This window comes from Heterodontus francisci, chromosome 9 (genome assembly GCF_036365525.1).
Source record: "Heterodontus francisci isolate sHetFra1 chromosome 9, sHetFra1.hap1, whole genome shotgun sequence".
Classification (NCBI taxonomy): Eukaryota; Metazoa; Chordata; class Chondrichthyes; order Heterodontiformes; family Heterodontidae; genus Heterodontus; species Heterodontus francisci.
The window spans coordinates 108,594,794-108,614,803 of NC_090379.1; the positions used below are offsets into that span (position 1 = coordinate 108,594,794).

General features: G+C 44.0%; 1 protein-coding gene across 5 annotated transcripts in view; it reads right to left on the reverse strand.

Annotated features, from left to right (window-relative positions):
- The window catches only part of LOC137373966 (regulator of microtubule dynamics protein 3-like), a 338,872-nt gene that overhangs the window by 238,104 nt on the left and 80,758 nt on the right, over positions 1 to 20,010 (reverse strand). For all 5 annotated transcript variants that reach the window (XM_068039654.1, XM_068039652.1, XM_068039653.1 and 2 more), the window contains one exon: positions 7,812 to 7,872. In XM_068039654.1, coding sequence (XP_067895755.1) covers positions 7,812 to 7,872 — 61 coding nt within the window. The remainder of the gene's footprint in view (positions 1 to 7,811; positions 7,873 to 20,010) is intronic.

Consider the following 20,010-nt stretch of genomic DNA (forward strand, 5'->3'; position numbering starts at 1 on the left):
AATTTGGCCACACACTGCCGATCTGAATCTTTATTTCTGGAAATAACCACATAGAGTCACAGAGGGGAAAACACTGCACTTGCCAACAAAAACGGTCAGGAATAGCAAACAACAGACTTGGGGATTGATGGGAAATGAATAAGCAATAGAGTGTGCAGTAATTCTGCCAAACAATTTTTAATTTTTAAATAAACTTGGACTTTGATAAGATCGTATCCTTTTTCCTTTAATATAGAACATGAATAAACAGAAATTAATACAACTGAAGAGAGACCTGGCATGTGTGAAGTCAGATGTTCCCCGTCACAACAATTTTCTACATTTGAATTCACACCAAATCAGATTTAAAGCTAATTAAATTCCAAAATTAGAAGTCACACAAAAAATGTTATGAACACATCATTGAAATATATAGATTTGAACCAATGGTAAATGTGATAAGGTACAATGTCTGATCTGGTAGCCTGTTTCTCCTCATTATAGAAACTGCCATAGATCAATTACTTCTGGCAAACTACAAGAAAAACTGGAACGAATGTTCAGATACAATGTTCAACTATATTCAAAATTAAACATGGAGAGTGAACAGTCAAAATCAGAACTGGGTTTTTGTGATATACATATACCTACATAATGGGAGACTGAACTGAAATGGAACACATAAAATGTTGCAACTGTAGGTATTCAGAGCTGGGTGTTCTCTCAGTTCTGGATAATGATTAAATCTTGTACAATAGACCAGGAGATAGTTAGAAAATGGTGTTGTTGCAAAAAGACTGGTTTTACATGGCTATGGTCACAATATACAGCATATATCTCAGTCACTGCTCAGTACTGATTTTTTTTTTTTTTTAAATGCTTAAAATTCAATATCGGCCAAAGGATGAAAGGGATATTGACTCTACAGAGCCGCTTACGGCCTGATCTGCCACTGGTATCAGCTGAGCACCTATTTCGAGCTGTTAAGCCCAAATGTCAGCTTTTCACAAAGCTGAGGCAAAGCAATTCAAACATGTATTTTTCCCTACATTCGATCTGAAATGACGATGGTACATTAAATAAATAGGGTGGGAGTGGGGAGGAGGGGGAAAAAAGATTATGTAACTAATGCCATCTCTTCCCACAGTAAATCAACTTTTCAAAAACACACAACACTCACTTATGCTAGGTGAAACGACCTTTTAAATTATCCAGAGGATTAGTAGTTGTATTCAGCAAAACTCTTAGAATAAATTTCAGTGTAAGTTAAAAGTTAATTCCCTTTTGTTTTCGGAGGACCAGGGGACTGCTGGGTAAGTGAAAACTATATATTTGGGTGGTGGCTGTACCCGAGACACTACACCTGTAGTGTCTCCCACCCACCCTCCTCCTCTAACCAAAAAAAAGGACTCTGGTGTGTTGATAAGGTAAGCTTTTTATTTAAAAACTTCTGTCCATCGGATTGCTAAGCTAACGAGTTTTAACTTTTTTTTGGGGGGTTTTCAGCAGATTTGTTGGGAATTTAGAATAGTGGGAATGGAGGTTAAGGCAGTTGTATGTTCCTCCTGCAGAATGTGGGAGGTAAGGGTCGCCAAGAGTGTCCCTGCTGACTGCATCTGCGGGAAGTGCACCCAACTCCAGCTCCTCGAGAACCGCGTTAGGGAACTGGAGCTGGATGAACTTCGGATCATTCGGGAGGCGGAGGGGGTTATTGAGAGGAGTTATGGGGAGGTAGTCACACCTCAGGTAAAAGAAGTAGGTAGATGGGTTACCGTCAGGGGAAGGAGAGGGAACCAGCAGGCAGTGCAGGGATCCCGTGACCGTTTCCCTCAACAACAGGTATACCGTTTTGGATACTGTTGCTGGGGATGACTTACCAGGGGTAAGCAATGGGGTACAGATATCTGGCACAGAGTCTGTCCCTGTTGCTCAGAAGGGAAGGGGGAAGAGGAGCAGAGCATTCGTCATTGGGGACTCCATAGTTAGGGGAACAGATAGGAGGTTCTGTGGGAACGAGAGAGACTCACGGTCGGTGTGTTGCCTCCCAGGTGCCAGGGTTCGTGATGTCTCGGATCGTGTTTTTGGGATCCTTAAGGGGGAGGGGGAGCAGCCCCAAGTTGTGGTCCACATAGGCACCAACGACATAGGTAGAAAGAGAGATGGGGATTTAAGGCAGAAATTCAGGGAGCTAGGGTGGAAGCTTAGAGTGAGAACAAACAGAGTTGTTATCTCTGGGTTGTTGCCCATGCCATGTGATAGCGAAGCGAGGAATAGGGAGAGAAAGCAGTTGAACACGTGGCTGCAGGGATGGTGTAGGAGGGAGGGTTTTGGTTTCCTGGATAATTGGGGCTCTTTCTGGGGTAGGTGGGACCTCTACAAACAGGATGGTCTTCACCTGAACCAGAGGGGTACCAATATCCTGGGGGGGAGATTTGCTCGTGCTCTTCGGGGGGGTTTAAACTAATTCAGCAGGGGAATGGGAACCTAAATTGTAGTTCCAGTGTACAGGATGTTGAGAGTAGTGAGGTCAGGGATAAGGCTACAAGGACGCAAGAGGGCACTGGCAAGCAAGAACTTGGTTTAAAGTGTGTCTACTTCAACGCCAGGAGCATCCGGAATAAGGTGGGTGAGCTTGCAGCATGGGATGGTACCTGGGATCTCGATGTAGTGGCCATTTCGGAGACATGGGTAGCACAGGGGCAGGAATGGATGTTGCAGGTTCCGGGATTTAGATGTTTCAGTAAGAACAGAGAAGATGGTAAAAGAGGAGGGGGTGTGGCATTGTTAATCAAGGAGAGTATTACAGCGGCAGAAAGGACGTTTGAGGACTCGTCTACTGAGGTAGTATGGGCCGAGGTTAGAAACAGGAGAGGAGAGGTCACCCTGTTGGGAGTCTTCTATAGACCTCCGAATAGTTCCAGAGATGTAGAGGAAAGGATAGCGAAGATGATTCTCGACAGGGACGAGAGTAACAGGGTAGTTGTTATGGGGGACTTTAACTCTCCAAATATTGACTGGAAATACTATAGTTCGAGTACTTTAGATGGGTCAGTTTTTGTCCAGTGTGTGCAGGAGGGTTTTCTGACACAGTATGGAGACAGGCCAACCAGGGGCGATGCCACATTGGATTTGGTACTGGGTAATGAACCCGGCCAGGTGTTAGATTTAGATGTAGGTGAGCACTTTGGTGATAGTGATCACAATTCGGTTAGGTTTACCTTAGCGATGGGCAGGGACAGGTATATACCGCAGGGCAAGAAATATAGCTGGGGGAAAGGAAATTATGATGCGATTAGGCAAGATTTAGGATGCGTAGGATGGGGAAGGAAACTGCAGGGGATGGGCACAATCGAAATGTAGAGCTTATTCAAGGAGCAGCTACTGCGTGTCCTTGATAAGTATGTGCCTGTCAGGCAGGGAGGAAGTTGTCGAGCGGGGGAGCCGTGGTTTACTAAAGAAGTTGAAGCGCTTGTCAAAAGGAAGAAGAAGGCTTATGTTAGGATGAGACGTGAAGGCTCAGTTAGGGCGCTTGAGAGTTACAAGCTAGCCAGGAAGGATCTAAAGGGAGAGCTAAGAAGAGCAAGGAGAGGACACGAGAAGTCATTGGCGGATAGGATCAAGGAAAACCCTAAGGCTTTCTATAGGTATATCAGGAATAAAAGAATGACTAGAGTTAGATTAGGGCCAATCAAGGATAGTAGTGGGAAGTTGTGTGTGGAATCAGAGGAGATAGGGGAAGCATTAAATGAATATTTTTCGTCAGTATTTACAGTAGAGAAAGAAAATGTTGTTGAGGAGAATACTGAGATTCAGACTACTAGGCTAGATGGGATTGAGGTTCACAAGGGGGAGGTGTTAGCAATTTTGGAAAGTGTGAAAATAGATAAGTCCCCTGGGCCAGATGGGATTTATCCTAGGATTCTCTGGGAAGCCAGGGAGGAGATTGCAGAGCCTTTGTCCTTGATCTTTATGTCGTCATTGTCGACAGGAATAGTGCCGGAAGACTGGAGGATAGCAAATGTTGTCCCCTTGTTCAAGAAGGGGAGTAGAGACAGCCCTGGTAATTATAGACCTGTGAGCCTTACTTCGGTTGTGGGTAAAATGTTGGAAAAGGTTATAAGAGACAGGATTTATAATCATCTTGAAAAGAATAAGTTCATTAGCGATAGTCAGCACGGTTTTGTGAAGGGTAGGTCATGCCTCACAAACCTTATTGAGTTTTTCGAGAAGGTGACCAAACAGGTGGATGAGGGTAAAGTAGTGGATATGGTGTATATGGATTTCAGTAAGGCTTTTGATAAGGTTCCCCACGGTAGGCTATTGCAGAAAATACGGAAGTATGGGGAGGAAGGTGATTTAGAGCTTTGGATCAGAAATTGGCTAGCTGAAAGAAGACAGAGGGTGGTGGTTGATGGCAAATGTTCATCCTGGAGTTTAGTTACTCATGGTGTACCACAAGGATCTGTTTTGGGGCCACTGCTGTTTGTCATTTTTATAAATGACCTGGAAGAGGGTGTAGAAGGGTGGGTTAGTAAATTAGCGGATGACACGAAGGTCGGTGGAGTTGTGGATAGTGCCAAAGGATGTTGTAGGTTACAGAGGGACATAGATAGGCTGCAGAGCTGGGCTGAGAGATGGTAAATGGAGTTTAATGCGGAAAAGTGTGAGGTGATTCACTTTGGAAAGAGTAACAGCAATGCAGAGTACTGGGCTAATGGGAAGATTCTTGGTAGTGTAGATGAACAGAGAGATCTTGGTGTCCAGGTACATAAATCCCTGAAAGTTGCTACCCAGGTTAATAAGGCTGTTAAGAAGGCATAGGGTGTGTTAGCTTTTATTAGTAGGGGGATCGAGTTTCGGAGCCACGAGGTCATGCTGCAGCTGTACAAAACTCTGGTGAGACCGCACCTGGAGTATTGCATGCAGTTCTGGTCACCGCATTATTGGAAGGATGTGGAAGCTTTGGAAAGGGTGCAGAGGAGATTTACTCGGATGTTGCCTGGTATGGAGGGAAGGTCTTATGAGGAAAGGCTGAGGGACCTGAGGTTGTTTTCGTTGGAGAGAAGGAGGAGGAGAGGTGATTTAATAGAGACATATAAGATAATCAGAGGGTTAGATAGGGTGGATAGTGAGAGTCTTTTTCCTCGGATGGTGATGGCAAACACGAGGGGACATAGCTTTAAGTTGAGGGGTGATAGATATAGGACAGATGTTAGAGGTAGTTTCTTTACTCAGAGAGTAGTAGGGGTGTGGAACGCCCTGCCTGCAACAGTAGTAGACTCGCCAACTTTAAGGGCATTTAAGTGGTCATTGGATAGACATATGGATGAAAATGGAATAGTGTAGGTCAGATGGTTTCACAGGTCGGCGCAACATCGAGGGCCGAAGGGCCTGTACTGCGCTGTAATGTTCTAATTCATTAAAAAAAAATGAATCATTTACTCTACCCCACTGATGGAAAAAACAACTGTCTTCACCCAGTTAGGAACATAGGAACTGGGGTAGGCCATTCAGCCCATTGAGCCTGCTCTGCCATTCAATACGATCATGGCTGATCATCCAGTACAATGCCTTTTTTCCACACTATCCTCATATCCCCTTCTGTCATTTGCATTTAGAAATCTGTCAATCTCTGCTTTAAACATGCCCAATGACTGAGCTTCCACAGCCCTCTGGGGTAGAGAATTCCAATGATTCACAATCCTCGGAGTAAAGAAATGTCTCCTCATCTCTGTCCCAAGTGGCTTCCCCCGGATTTTGAAATCGTATCCCCTGGTTCTAGATGCCCCAACCAGGGGAAACATCTTACCTGCATCTACCCTGTCTATCCCTTTAAGTATTTTGTAGATTTCAATGAGATCACCTCTCATTCTTTGAAACTCTGGAGAATACAGGCCCAGTTTCCCCAATCTCTCTTCATAGGACAGTCCTGCCATCCCGAGAACAAGTCTGGGTGAACCTTCGTTGCACTCCCTCTATGACAATAATATCCTTCCTGAGGAAAGGGTACCAAAACTACACACAGTACTCCAGTTGCGGTCTAACCAAGGTTCTATACAATTGAAGCAAGACTTCACTACTCCTGTACTCAAATCCTCTTGCGATCAGGGCTAACATACCATGAGCCTTCTTAATTGCTTGCTGCAACTGCATGTTAGCTTGCAGTGACTTTTGACAAGGACATCCAGGTCCCTTTGTACATCTGCACTTTCTAATCTCTTATCATTTAAGAAATACTCTGCACATCTATTCCTCCTATCAAAGTGGATAACCTCACACTTTTCCACATTATATTCCATCTGCCACGTTCTTGCCCACTCACTGTCTTTCCAAATCCTCTTGAAGCCGCTTTGTATCTTCCTTACAACACACATTCCCATCTAGTTTTGTGTCATCCATAAACCTGGAAATACTACATTTGGTCCCCACATTCAAATCACTGATATATATTGTGAACAGCTGGAGCCCATGCACTGATCCCTGCAGTACCCTACAAGTCACAGCCTGCCAACACAGGCATGACCCATTTATTCCTACGCTCTGTTTTCTGCCTGTTAACCAATCCTTAATCCATGCCAGTATATTACCCCCTATCCCATGTGCTTTAATTTTGCTAACCAACCTCCTGTGGGGGACTTTATCAAAGGCCTTTTGAAAATCCAAGTATACCATGTCCACTGACTCCCCTTTATCAATTCTGTTAGTAACATCCTCAAAAAACTCCAACAGGTTTGTCAAACATGATTTCCCATTCATAAATCCATGTTGACTATGCCCAATCAGATCATTATTATCCAAGTGTCCATTTATCACATCCTTTAGAATAGATTCTAGCATTTTCCCAACGACTGACGTAAGGCTAACAAGTCTGTAATTCCCTGTTTTCTCTCCCCCTCCCTTCTTAAATAGTGGGGTGACATTTACGACCTTCCAATCTGCAGGAACCACGTCAGAATCCACAGAATTTTGGAAGGTGATCACCAATGCATCCACTATCGCCATAGCTACCTCTTTCAACACTTTGGGATGTAGAATATCAGGTCCTGGGGACTTCAGCCCCATTAATTTCTCCAATACAATGTTCTTACTAATACTAATTTCCTTCAATTCCTCATTCCCCCTAATCCCTTGGATCTCTAATTCTGGGAGATTTTTCTATCTTCCTCAGTGAAGACAGGCACAAAGTAATCATTTAGCTTCTCTGCCATTTCTCTATTCTCCATCATAAATTCTCCTGACTCTGCCTGTAATGGACCCACATTTGTCTTAGCCAAACGTTTTCTTTTTACAGATCTATAGAAGCTTTTACAGTCTGTTTTTATATTTTTTGCTAACTTATATGCATATTCTATTCTCCCTTTATCAGTTTCTTCGTCCTCCTTTTCTGTCCTCTAAAATCCTCAGGTTTACTACTATTTTTGGCAACTTTATTGGCCTTTACTTTCAATCTTATGCAATTCTTAACTTCCTTTCTTATCCATGATTGACTGCCTTTACTTTGGGGGTTATTGTGCCTTGAAGGAATGTATAGTTGCTGTAAACTATGTAATATTTCTTTAAAGACCAAGTTCATGGTCATAAGAGACATACGCTACACAAATGAACTGTGGAGGAATCTGGAATTTGGCAGGCTCCTGTCAGGAAGTCACTTTGTGAAACTTTGGTACTAAATGGAATTAAAACCATAGATTATGCTGTGCCTTTTTTAAAAAACTGCACGTTATGCAGCTGTGTCCTAAACTGGCACGGAACCACTTATGAGAGATTGATTCATGAGTATTGAACATGCCATTGAATATTCTTTTTCCCAGTGTGGAGAGATTAGTACATACCACTTGTGGCACTCTGCACTTGAATTGTCTTGCTGTAGGCCAGTTTCCGCCGCCTCCTTCCCTGAGAGAGAAAAACAAGACAACAGACATTTATCAGACAGAGTGACAGCACAGTACCAGCCGACTTACCATTCCCAAACTCGTTTAATTCCGCAGAGTATGGCTGCCTCCAACAGTGGACCATATGCATAACTGATCATTTGACAAAAATAATAAATTGTTATTCCTTCATAAATAAAGGCTCCCTTTGTTTTCAATCTCACTGCTGCTAAAATCACTGATGAGGTAAGACTGAGCAACATGGTGAGATAAAACTGAAGCTATAACAGAGCTCCAAAACAATTCAGTATCGGATGACAACTATGTTCCTTAAAAAAAGTAAATAATTTTAAATTCACCAGTGGCGCAGTGGTTAGCACTGCAGCCTGACAGCTCCAGCAACCCAGGCTCAGTTCTGGGTACTGCCTGTGCGGAGTTTGCAAGTTCTCCCTGTGACCGCGTGGGTTTCTGCCGGGTGCTCCGGTTTACTCAACCAAACCATTGATATCATTCTGGAGTCTACAGCTATCCTCTTCACTATCAACTACATGGCCAATTTTTGTGTCATCAGCAAATTTCCCAATCATGCCTCCCACATTTAATTCCAAATCATTAATATATACCACAAACAGCAAGGGACCCAACACTGAACCCTGTGGAATGCCACTGGAAACAGCTTTCCATTCGCAAAAACATCCATCGACTACTACCCTTTGTTTCCTGTCACTGAGCCAATTTTGGATCCAACCTGCCACATTTTCCTGTATCCCAGGGGCTTTCATTTCACTGACCAGTCTGCCATGTAGGACCTTGTCAAATTCCTTACTAAAATCCATGTAGACCACATCCACTGCACTACCCTCATCAATCCTCCTTGTTACTTCCACAAAAAAAATCAATCAAGTTAATAAGATCTGACCTTCCCTTAACAAATTGATGCTGCCGATCCCTGATTAATCCGTGTCTTTCAATGCGAGTAGTCGAACAGGTAAGGCAGATGAACTTGGAGCTTGGATTAGTACTTGGCAATATGATGTTGTTGCTATTACAGAGACTTGGTTGAGGGAAGGGCAGGATTGGCAGTTAAAGGTTCCAGGCTTTAGAACCTTCAGGCGGGATAGAGGGGGATGTAAAAGGGGTGGGGGAGTTGCATTACTGGTTAAGGAGAATATCACAGCTGTACTGCGGGAGGACACCTCAGAGGGGTCATGCAGCGAGGCAATATGGGTGGAGCTCAGGAATAGGAAGGGTGCAGTCACGATGTTGGGGGTTTACTACAGGCCTCCCAACAGCCAGCGGGAGGTAGAGGAGCAGATATGTACACAGATTTTGGAAAGATGTAAAGGTAACAGGGTTGTGGTGGTGGGTGATTTTAACTTCCCCTATATTGACTGGGACTCACTTAGTGATAGGGGCTTGGATGGGGCAGAGTTTGTGAGGAGCATCCAGGAGGGCTTCTTGAAACAGTATGCAGATAGTCCAACTAGGGATGGGGCCATTCTGGACCTGGTATTGGGGAATGAGCCCGGCCAGGTGGTCGAAGTTTCAGTGGGGGAACATTTCGGGAGTAGTGACCATAATTCCACAAGTTTTAAGGTACTTGTGGATAAGGATAAGAGTAGTCCTCGGGTGAATGTGCTAAATTGGGGGAAGGCTAATTATAATAATATTCGGCAGGAACTGATGAATTTAGATTGGGGGCGGCTGTTTGAGGGTAAATCAACATCTGACATGTGGGAGTCTTTCAAACAACAGCTGATTAGAATCCAGGACCAGCATGTTCCTGTGAGGAAGAAAGACAAGTTTGGCAAGTTTCGGGAAGCTTGGATAACACGGGATATTGTGAGCCGAGTCAAAAAGAAAAAGGAAGCATTTGTAAGGGCTGGAAGGCTAGGAACAGACGAAGCACTTGAGAACTATAAAGACAGTAGGAAGGAACTTAAGCAAGGAGTTAGGAGGGCTAAAAAGGGTCATGAAAAGTCATTGGCAAACAGGATTAAGGAAAATCCCAAGGCTTTTTATACATATAGAAAGAGCAAGAGGGTAACCTAGGAAAGGGTTGGCCCGCTCAAGGACAGAGATGGGAATCTATGTGTGGAGCCAGAGGAAATGGGCGAGGTGCTAAATGAGTACTTTGCATCAGTATTCACCAAAGAGAAGGACTTGGTGGATGATGAGCCGAGGGAAGGGAGTGCAGATAGTCTCAGTCATCTCATTATCAAAAAGGAGGTGGTGTTGGGTGTCTTGCAAAACATTAAGGTAGATACGTCCCCAGGACCTGATGGGATCTACCCTAGAATACTGAGAGAGGCAAGGGAAGAAATTGCTGGGGCCTTGACAAAAATCTTTGCATCCTCATTGGCTACAGGTGAGGTCCCAGAGGACTGGAGAACAGCCAATGTTGTTCCTTTGTTTAAGAAAGGTGGCAAGGATAATCCAGGAAATTATAGGCCAGCGAGCCTTACATCAGTGGTAGGAAACTATTAGAGAGGATTCTTCGGGACAGGATTTACTCCCATTTGGAAACAAATGAACTTATTAGCGAGAGGCAGCATGGTTTTGTGAAGGGGAGGTCGTGTCCCACTAATTTGATTGAGTTTTTTGAGGAAGTGACGAAGATGATTGATGAAGGAAGGGCAGTGGATGTTATCTATATGGACTTCAGTAAAGCCTTTGACAAGGTCCCGCATGGCAGACTGGTACAAAAGGTGAAGTCACACGGGATCAGAGGTGAGCTGGCAAGATGGATACAGAACTGGCTCGGTCATAGAAGACAGAGGGTATCAGCGGATGGGTGTTTTTCTGAATGGAGGGATGTGACTAGTGGTGTTCCGCAGGGATCAGTGCTGGGACCTTTGCTCTTTGTAGTATATATAAATGATTTGGAGGAAAATGTAGCTGGTCTGATTAGTAAGTTTGCGGACGACATAAAGGTTGGTGGAGTTGCGGATAATGATGAGGATTGTCAGAGGATACAGCAGGATATAGATCGGTTGGAGACTTGGGCGGAGAAATGGCAGATGGAGTTTAATCCGGCCAAATGTGAGGTAATGCATTTTGGAAGGTCTAATGCAGGTGGGACGTATACAGTAAATGGCAGAACCCTTAGGAGTATTGATAGGCAGAGAGATCTGGGCATACAGGTCCACAGGTCACTGAAAGTGGCAACGCAGGTGGATAATGTAGTCAAGAAGGCATACGGCATGCTTGCTTTCATCGGTCGGGGCATAGAATATAAAAATTGGCAAATCATGTTGCAGCTGTACAGAACCTTAGTTAGGCCACACTTAGAATATTGTGTGCAATTCTGGTCGCCACACTACCAGAAGGACGTGGAGGCTTTGGAGAGGGTACAGAAGAGGTTTACCAGGATGTTGCCTGGTCTGAAGGGCATTAGCTATGAGGAGAGGTTGGAAAAACCCAGATTGTTTTCACTGGAACGACGGAGGTGGAGGGGCGACATGATAGAGGTTTACAAAGTTATGAGCGGCATGGACAGAGTGGATAGTCAGAAGCTTTTTCCCAGGGTGGAAGAGTCAGTTACTAGGGGACATAGGTTTAAGGTGCGAGGGGCAAAGTTTAGAGGGAATGTGCGAGGCAAGTCTTTTTACACAGAGGGTGGTGAGTGCCTGGAACTTGCTGCCGGGGAGGTGGTGGAAGCAGATACGATAGCGACGTTTAAGAGACATCTTGACAAATACATGAATAGGAAAGGAATGGAGGGATATTGGCCCCAGAAGTGCAGAAGGAGTTAGTTTAGGCAGGCATCAAGATCGGCGCAGGCCTGGAGGGCCGAATGGCCTGTTCCTGTGCTGTACTGTTCTTTGTTCTTTCCAAGTGGCAGTTTATCCTGTCCCTTTTGAGGAAGTGAGTTCCAAAGACTCACGACCCTCTGAGAAAAAAATTCTCCTCATCTCTGTCTTCAATGGGCGACCCCTTATTTTCAAACAGTGACCCCTAGTTCTAGGTTCTCCCATATAAGGAAACATCCTTTCCACATCCACCCTGCCAAGACCCCTCAGAATCTTAAATGTTTGAACCACGTTGCCTCTTGCTCTTCTAAACTCCAGTGGATACAACCTCAGCCTGTCCAATGTTTCCTCATAAGACAGCCCGGCCATTCTAGGTATTCGTCTCGTAAACCTTCTCTGAACTGCTTCTAACGCATTTACATAACCTCCCTACATTTGTAGTCAATTCTCCACGCAATAAATGATACATTCTATTAGCTTTCCTAATTACTTGCTGTACCTGCAGACTAACGTTTTGCGTTTCATGCACTAGGACACCCAGATCCCGCTGCATCTCACAGCTCTGCAATTTCTCACCATTTAGATAACATGCTTTTTTATTCTTCCTGCAAAAATGGACAATTTCACATTTGCTATATCTTTGCCCACTCACTTAACCTATCCATATCCCTATGTCCTCTTCACAACTTACTTTCCTATTATGTCTCATCAGCAAATTTAGCAACAATACCTTTGATCCCTCATCCAAGTCATTGATATAAATTGTAAAAAGTTGAGGCCCCAGCACTAATCCCTGTGGCACACCACTCATTACATCTTGTCAACCAGAAAATGACCCATTTATGCCTACTCTCCTGTTAGCTAGCCAATCTTCTACCTGTGCCAAAATGTTACCCCCAACACGATGAGCTTTCATTTTCCACAATAACCTTTGATGTCGCACCTTATCAAATGCCTTCTGGAAATCTAAGTACGGTACAGCTACCGCTTCCCCTTTATCCACAGCATGTTACTTCTTCAAAGAACACCAATAAATTGGTTAAGCATGACTTCCCTTTCACAAAACCATGTTGACTCAGCCTGATTGCCTTGAATTTTTCTAAATACCCTGCTATAAGGTCTTTAATAATAGCTTCTAACATTTTCCCGAAGACAGATGTTAAGCTAACTGGCCTGTAGTTTCCTGCTTTCAGTCTCCTTCCCTTTTTGAATAAAGGAGTTACATTGGCTATTTTCCAATCTAATGGAACCTTCCCTGAATCTAGTGAATTTTGGACAATTAAAAATGACGCATCATCTATCTCAACAGCCACTTCTTTTAAGACACTTGGATGAAGTCCATCAGGACCCAGGGACTTGTCAACCCGCAGCTCCAACAATTTCCTCAGTACCACTTCCCTAGTGGTTGTAATTTTCTTGAGTTCCTCCCTCCCTTCCATTTCTTGATTTAAACCTATTTCTGGGATGTTACTTGTATCCTCTATGGTGAATACTGATGCAAAATTCCTGTTCAATTCATCTGTTATTTCCTTATTTTCCCTTATTAATTCCCAGAGTCACTTTCTTTAGGACCAACACTCACTTTGTTAACTCTTTTCTCTTTTAAATATCTATAGAAACTCTTAATATTTGTTTTTATATTTCTAACACCTTGTACCCCTAATGTTTCTCTCCTTATTAATCTTTTAGTTGTTCTTTGCTGCTTTTTATATTCTGTCCAATCTTCTGACCTGCCACCCATCTTTGCGCAATTATATGCTTTCTCTTTACGTTTGATACTATCTTTAACTTTTTTAGTTAACCACGGATGGTGGGTCCTCCCCTTGGAATTTTTCTCTCTCCTTGGAATATATCTATTCTGTGTATTTTGAAATATCCCTTAAATGTCTGCGACTGCCTCTCTATTGACCTATCCCATAACCTACTTTGCCAGTTCACTTTGGCTAGCTCTGCTTTCATGACCTCATAATTTCCCATATTTTAGTTTAAAATACTAGTCTCAGACCCACTCTTCTCTCCCTCAAACTGATTATAAAATTTAATCATATTATGATCATTGCTGCCAAGGGCGCCTTCACTATGAGGTCATCAATTAATCATATCTCGTTTCACAACACCAGGCCTTGTTTAGCCTGCTCTCTGGTTGCCTCCAGAATCTGCTGCTCTAAGAAACTATCCGAAAACATTCTATGAATTTCTCATCTAGGCTATCTTTGCCCATCTGATTTTTCCAGTCTAAATGTAGATTAAAAGCCCCCATGATTATAACTGTATCTTTCTAAAAAGCACCCATTATTTCTTCCTTTATACCCCGTTCTACCGTGTGGTTAATGTTAGGGGGCCTGTACACCACTCTCCCGAGTGACTTCTTGCCTTTATCATTTCTCATCTCAACCCAAACCGCTTCTACATCCTGGTTTCCTGAACTTAGGTCATCCCTCTCTATTGTGCAAATACCATCATAAATTAACAGAGCCACCCCTCCACTTTTTCCTCGCATTGTATCCTTCCTCAATGTCATGTACCCTTCAATATTCAGGTCCCAATCTATGTCATCCTGCAGCCATGTCTCTGTAATGGCAATAGATCGTACTTCTTTATTTCTATTTGAGCTATCACTTCATCGGTTTTGTTTCGAATGCTCTGTGCATTCAGATACAGAGGCCTTCAGTTTTGACCTTTTCATTATTTTTGTAACCTCTAGCCTTGTCTACTGATTTACTCTTAGATTTGTACTCACTGTCCCTTCCTGTCAAGGTCTGTTTATCATTTCCCATATTAATATCTTTCTCTCTTGCCTTGTCTCTACTCGTTGATTTACTAGGAAATGGTGCAAATGAACAGAATTTACATGTGCTATATATGAATCTTACAGAATCATACAGGAGAGGAGGCGATTCAGTCCATGCCAAATCATAACTGCATAAAATAAAATCTCCTCTACACCATCCAGGACTCAACACCATCCATCACCCTAAACTTTCACTCCCTCCACCACTGGTGCAACATGGCTGTGATGACCCACAAGATGCTCCACAGAAACTCACCAAAGCTTCTTTGACAGCACCTTCCAAATCACTGAACTCTACTGCCTAGAAAGAGAAGGGCAGCAGGTGCATTTGAACACCACCACCTCCAAGTTCCCTTCTAAGTCACACCCCATTCTGATTTGGAAATATATATGTTCCTTTGTTATCGCTGGGTTAAAATCCTGGAACTCTCTAGCCAACAGCACGGTGGGAGTACTTTCACCTCAAGGACTGCAGTAGTTCAAGAACATGGCTCACCATCACCTTCTCAAGAGTAATTAAGTATGGGCAGTAAATGATGACCTTGGCATGCCACCTACATCCTGTGAATAAATAAATAATTCAAAAGCTAGGGAGCCTGTTCCATTGATTTACCACTCACTCTTTGAAATAATGCTTCTGCAGATTTGTTTTGAATTTAACCCCATTCAAACATAACTCGACCCCAAAACACGGATGTTCCTAAATGGAGTAGAATTAAGCACCAAAGTTTAAACATGCAGACATTTGAAGGTTTACAGAGATGGCTACAAAACTATATTAGGAAACTATCATATCGAATAAAAGTTCTGGTCCAGTCGGATTATCTGTTTGATCACCAACGTGTCTAGTTATTTGACTCGGTATTCGGCAAAGAAAACAAAATTCTGTTTTGTAATTCACTTTCCAGACAGACCTTTTTATACTGCAATTACATGCGAGTGCCAAGATATTCAAAATGATTAACAATATTTGACCAGCAATCTATTTCACTACCATTATCAGATTATAAAAGTTCAACTCATAATTATTACTCTTTCTGCAATTCTCCACATGACAAGTTCCTGACCTTGGCTGTACTATTCGTGGAAAGTGGCAGATGGAGATAAATGTCAGCAGGTGAGTGATTCCTGGCTGCTTTGGTGCATTATAGAGCAGGTAGTTTCAAGGCTTAAGGGAAGATCACCTGCAATCCATTTTAAGGGGGAGGAGGGTGACAATGAAAGAGGATAGACACAACTATACTTCAATTAAGTGATGCTTAAGATTCTCAGGATAGTTCACTTATTTCAAGAACTCGCACCACTGTAGGAATATAGGTTCAGCACCCTGCCCCTCCCATGTCCAGACATGAAGTTCTCTGAAATCAAGTCGCAGGACTATCCTTCTATTCACGTTTTTCCAAACCACTAGATGGGAATACATCATACTAAAAAAAGAAAAACACTACTTTGAGAGGAAAGAATATCATCCAGTTGCTGGCTGATCATGGGTGAAAAGACAAATATGGTAGCATCTTCTATGCCAAACTCACACTCATAACATGCTAGAATGACAACAAATGGTACCACAGAGTTACTGCTGACAATTCTCTCCATTAGCGAGAGAGAGAGAGCGCACAAGAGAAAGAAAGATGAATGGAGCAGATCTTGGGTATGAGATTAATCTATTTTCCTTATATTTTCCAGCTACATGCAGAATTTTTCAGTCACTCAATTGCCTTTTACTTGATCGGAGGACCAAATGTTACACTTCTGAAAGAGGAACACCTCCAGAGGACAAAGAAAAATCATGATGCTTTAAATACATAAGAAGCTTCTATAGGCGTGCAAAAAGGAAGAGATTAGTGAGAGAGACAGGTGAAATTATAATGGGGAAGAAGGAGATGTTAGAAACATTAAAGAAATACTTTGTATTGCCTTCACGGTGGACTACACAAAAAACATTCTGGATGTAATGGGGAACCAAGGGTCTCATGAAAATGAGGAATTTAAGGATATTAGCATTAGCAAAAAAATAGTACAGCAGAAATTAATGGGATTAAAAGCTGACCAATCCCTTGGACCTGATGGTTTGCACCCTAGAGTTATAAAAGTAGTAGCTACGGAGATAGCGGAGACATTGGGTTTGATCTTCTAGAATTCCCTAGATTCTAAAACAGTGCCCATGGATTGAATGGTAGCAAATATAACTCTGTTACTCAAAAAAGGAGTAAGCGAGAAAACAGGGAACTAAGCAGCCAGTTAGCCTGACATTAGTAGCAAGCAAAATGCTAGAATCGATTATTAGGGATGTGATAACAGGGCACTTAGAAAATCATAATATGACTGGGCAGAGTCAACACGAATTTATGAAAGGGAAATCGTGTTTGACAAATCTGTTAGAGTTTTTTGAGGATGTAACTAGTCGGGTGGATAAGGAAGAATCAGTTGACATCCATACTAACTATTCTTTATTATGTTTTTGATTTCTGCGTGCTTTTCTAATGCATCTTTGAAAAAAGATTCAAACAATAATCCTACCACCGACATTAAGATAACTGGTCGATCTTCTTCTTCTTTGGCCTCCTTGTCTTGGGACACAATGGGTAAGTGGAGCAGCGCCTGGAGTGGCGAGAAAGGCCAATATTAGAGTGATAGACTCTTCCACAGGTGCTGCAGAAAAAATTGTTAGTCGGGGCTGTTAAGCAGTTGGCGCACCCCTTGCGCTTCTGTCTTTTTTCCTGCCAACTGCTAAGTCTCTTCGACTCGCCACACTTTAGCCCCGCCTTTATGGTTGCCCGCCAGCTCTGGCGATCGCTGGCAACTGACTCCCACGACTTGTGATCAATGTCACAGGACTTCATGTCGCGTTTGCAGACGTCTTTAAAGTGGAGACAAGGACGGCCGGTGGGTTTGATACCAGTGGCGAGCTCGCTGTGCAATGTATCTTTGGGGATCCTGCCATCTTCCATGCGGCGCACATGACCAAGCCATCTCAAGTGCCGCTGACTCAGTACTGTGTATAAGCTGGGGATGTTGGCCGCCTCGAGGATTTCTGTGTTGGAGATACGGTCCTGCCACCTGGTGCCAAGGATTCTCCGGAGGCAGCGAAGATGGAATGAATTGAGATGTCGCGCTAGGCTGACATACGTTGTCCAGGCCTCGCTTCCATAGAGCAAGGTACTGAGGACACAGGCTTGATACACTCGGACTTTTGTGTTCCGTGTCAGTGCGCCATTTTCCCACACTCTCTTGACCAGTCTGGACATAGCAGAGGAAGCCTTTCCCATGCGCTTGTTGTTTTCTGCATCGAGAGACAGGTTACAATATTGATGGATGGAGAATTTCTGACATCCTGTCCCATGACGTTGGTTTTCTTGAGGCTGATGGTTAAGCCAAATTCGTTGCAGGCAGCCGCAAATCTGTCGATGAGACTCTGCAGACACTCTTCAGTGTGAGATGTTAAAGCAGCATCATCCGCAAACAGGAGTTCCCTGATGAGGACTTTCTGTACTTGGGTCTTCGCTGTTAGGCGGGCAAGGTTGAACAACCTGCCCCCTGATCTTGTGTGGAGGAAAATTCCTTCTTCTGAAGACTTGAACGCATGTGAGAGCAGCAGGGAGAAGAAAATCCCAAACAGTGTGGGTGCGAGAACACAGCCCTGTTTCACGCCACTCTGGATAGGAAAGGGGTCTGATGCGGTGCTGCTATGCTGAATTGTGCCTTTCATATTATCATGGAATGAGGTGATGATACTTAGTAGCTTTGGTGGACATCCGATCTTTTCTACTAGTCTGAAGAGACCACGTCTGCTGACGAGGTCAAAGGCTTTGGTGAGATCAATGAAAGCAACGTATAGGGACATCTGTTGCTCGCGGCATTTCACCTGTATCTGACGAAGGGAGAACAGCATGTCAATGGTCGATCTCTCTGCACGAAAGCCATACTGTGCCTGAGGGTAGACACGCTCGGCCAGCTTCTGGAGCCTGCTTAAAGCGACTCGAGCAAAGACTTTCCCCACTATGCTGAGCAGGAATATTCCACGGTAGTTGTTGCAGTCACCACGGTCACCTTTGTTTTTATAGAGGGTGATGATATTGGCATCGCGCATCTCCCTCGTCCCAGCACAGGCAAAGCTGTTCATGGAGTGCTGAGAGTATAGCAGGCTTAGCACTCTTGATTATTTCAGGGGTAATGCCGTCCTTCCCAGGGGCTTTTCCGCTGGCTAGAGAATCAATGGCATCACTGAGTTCCGATTTTGTTGGCTGTACGTTCAGCTCATCCATGACTGGTAGAGACTGGGCTGCATTGAGGGCGGTCTCAGTGACAACATTCTCCCTGGAGTACAGTTCTAGGTAGTGCTCAACCCAGTGGTCCATTTGCTTGCGTTGGTCAGTGATTGTGTCCCCTGATTTAGATTTGAGGGGGGCGATCTTCTTGATGGTTGGCCCAAAAGCTCTCTTAATGCCATCATACATTCCTCTGATGTTTCCAGTGTCTGAGGCCAGCTGAATATGACTGCATAGGTGTTACCAGTAGTCATTTGCGCAGCGCCTGGCTGTTCTTTGTGCAGTGCTTCTGGCTGCTTGAAGTGCTACGGATGTTAACTCGCTGGGGGCTTTCTTGTAGTTCAACAGTGCAATGCGCTTAGCGGCTATGACAGGTTCCAGCTCTTCAAAATGAGATTGAAACCAGTCTGCATTTCTCTTCACACGTTTGCCATAGGTGGTCAAAGCTGACTCATAGATGGCGTCTCTGATGTGGGCCCACTTGGTCTCTGCAACCCCTGTGGGAGTGTTTTGAAGGGCTTTTTCAAGTGAATTTAGAAATTTTTGTAACAGCTGTGGATAAGAAATTCTGCTCGTGTTGATGGGTGGGTGGCCCTTCTGCTTGGAGTGATGCAGCTTCTTTGGTTTGAGTCTAATCTTGCGGCACACCAGGGAGTGGTCGGTGTCGCAGTCCGCACTGTGGAAGCTGCGTGCGATTTGAACACTGTTTAAGGAGGCTCACCTTGTGACGATGAGGTCCAGCTGGTGCCAACGACGTGATCTTGGGTGCCTCCATTAAACCTGATGACAGAGTTTAGTGTGAAAGAACGAGTTGGTGATGCAGAGGTTATGATAGGTACACAATTCAAGCAGTCTCTGTCCATTCCCATTCATCGTTCCAACACCATAGCGCCCAAGGCAGGAGGGCCATGAGTCATGGTCGGCCCCGACCCTGGCATTGAAGTCCCCCAGCAGGAACAGGTGTTCGGTGTTGGGGATGCTGCTAATGATATTATGGAGTTCCTCGTAGAACAGGTCTTTAGCTTCAGGTGGGGAGCAGAGTGTTGGAGCATAGATGCTGAGTAGGTGTGCTGGACCAGAGGCGGTGTGCAGTCGGATGGACAGTATGCGTTCCGAGCCATTTGATGAGGCTCTAGCATGCTGAACAAGGAGTTTCTGATGGCGATGCCCACTCCATGCTGTCTTAGTTCTTCAGGATCCCTACCCTGCCAGAAGAAGGTGTAGTCTTGCTTTGTTAGAGATCCACTCGCAGGGAGGCGTATCTCCTGAACTGCTGCAATGTCTACATTGAGTCTACTGAGCTCGTTGTTAATGATGGTGGTCTTCCGAAAATCGTTGATTTGTGTAAG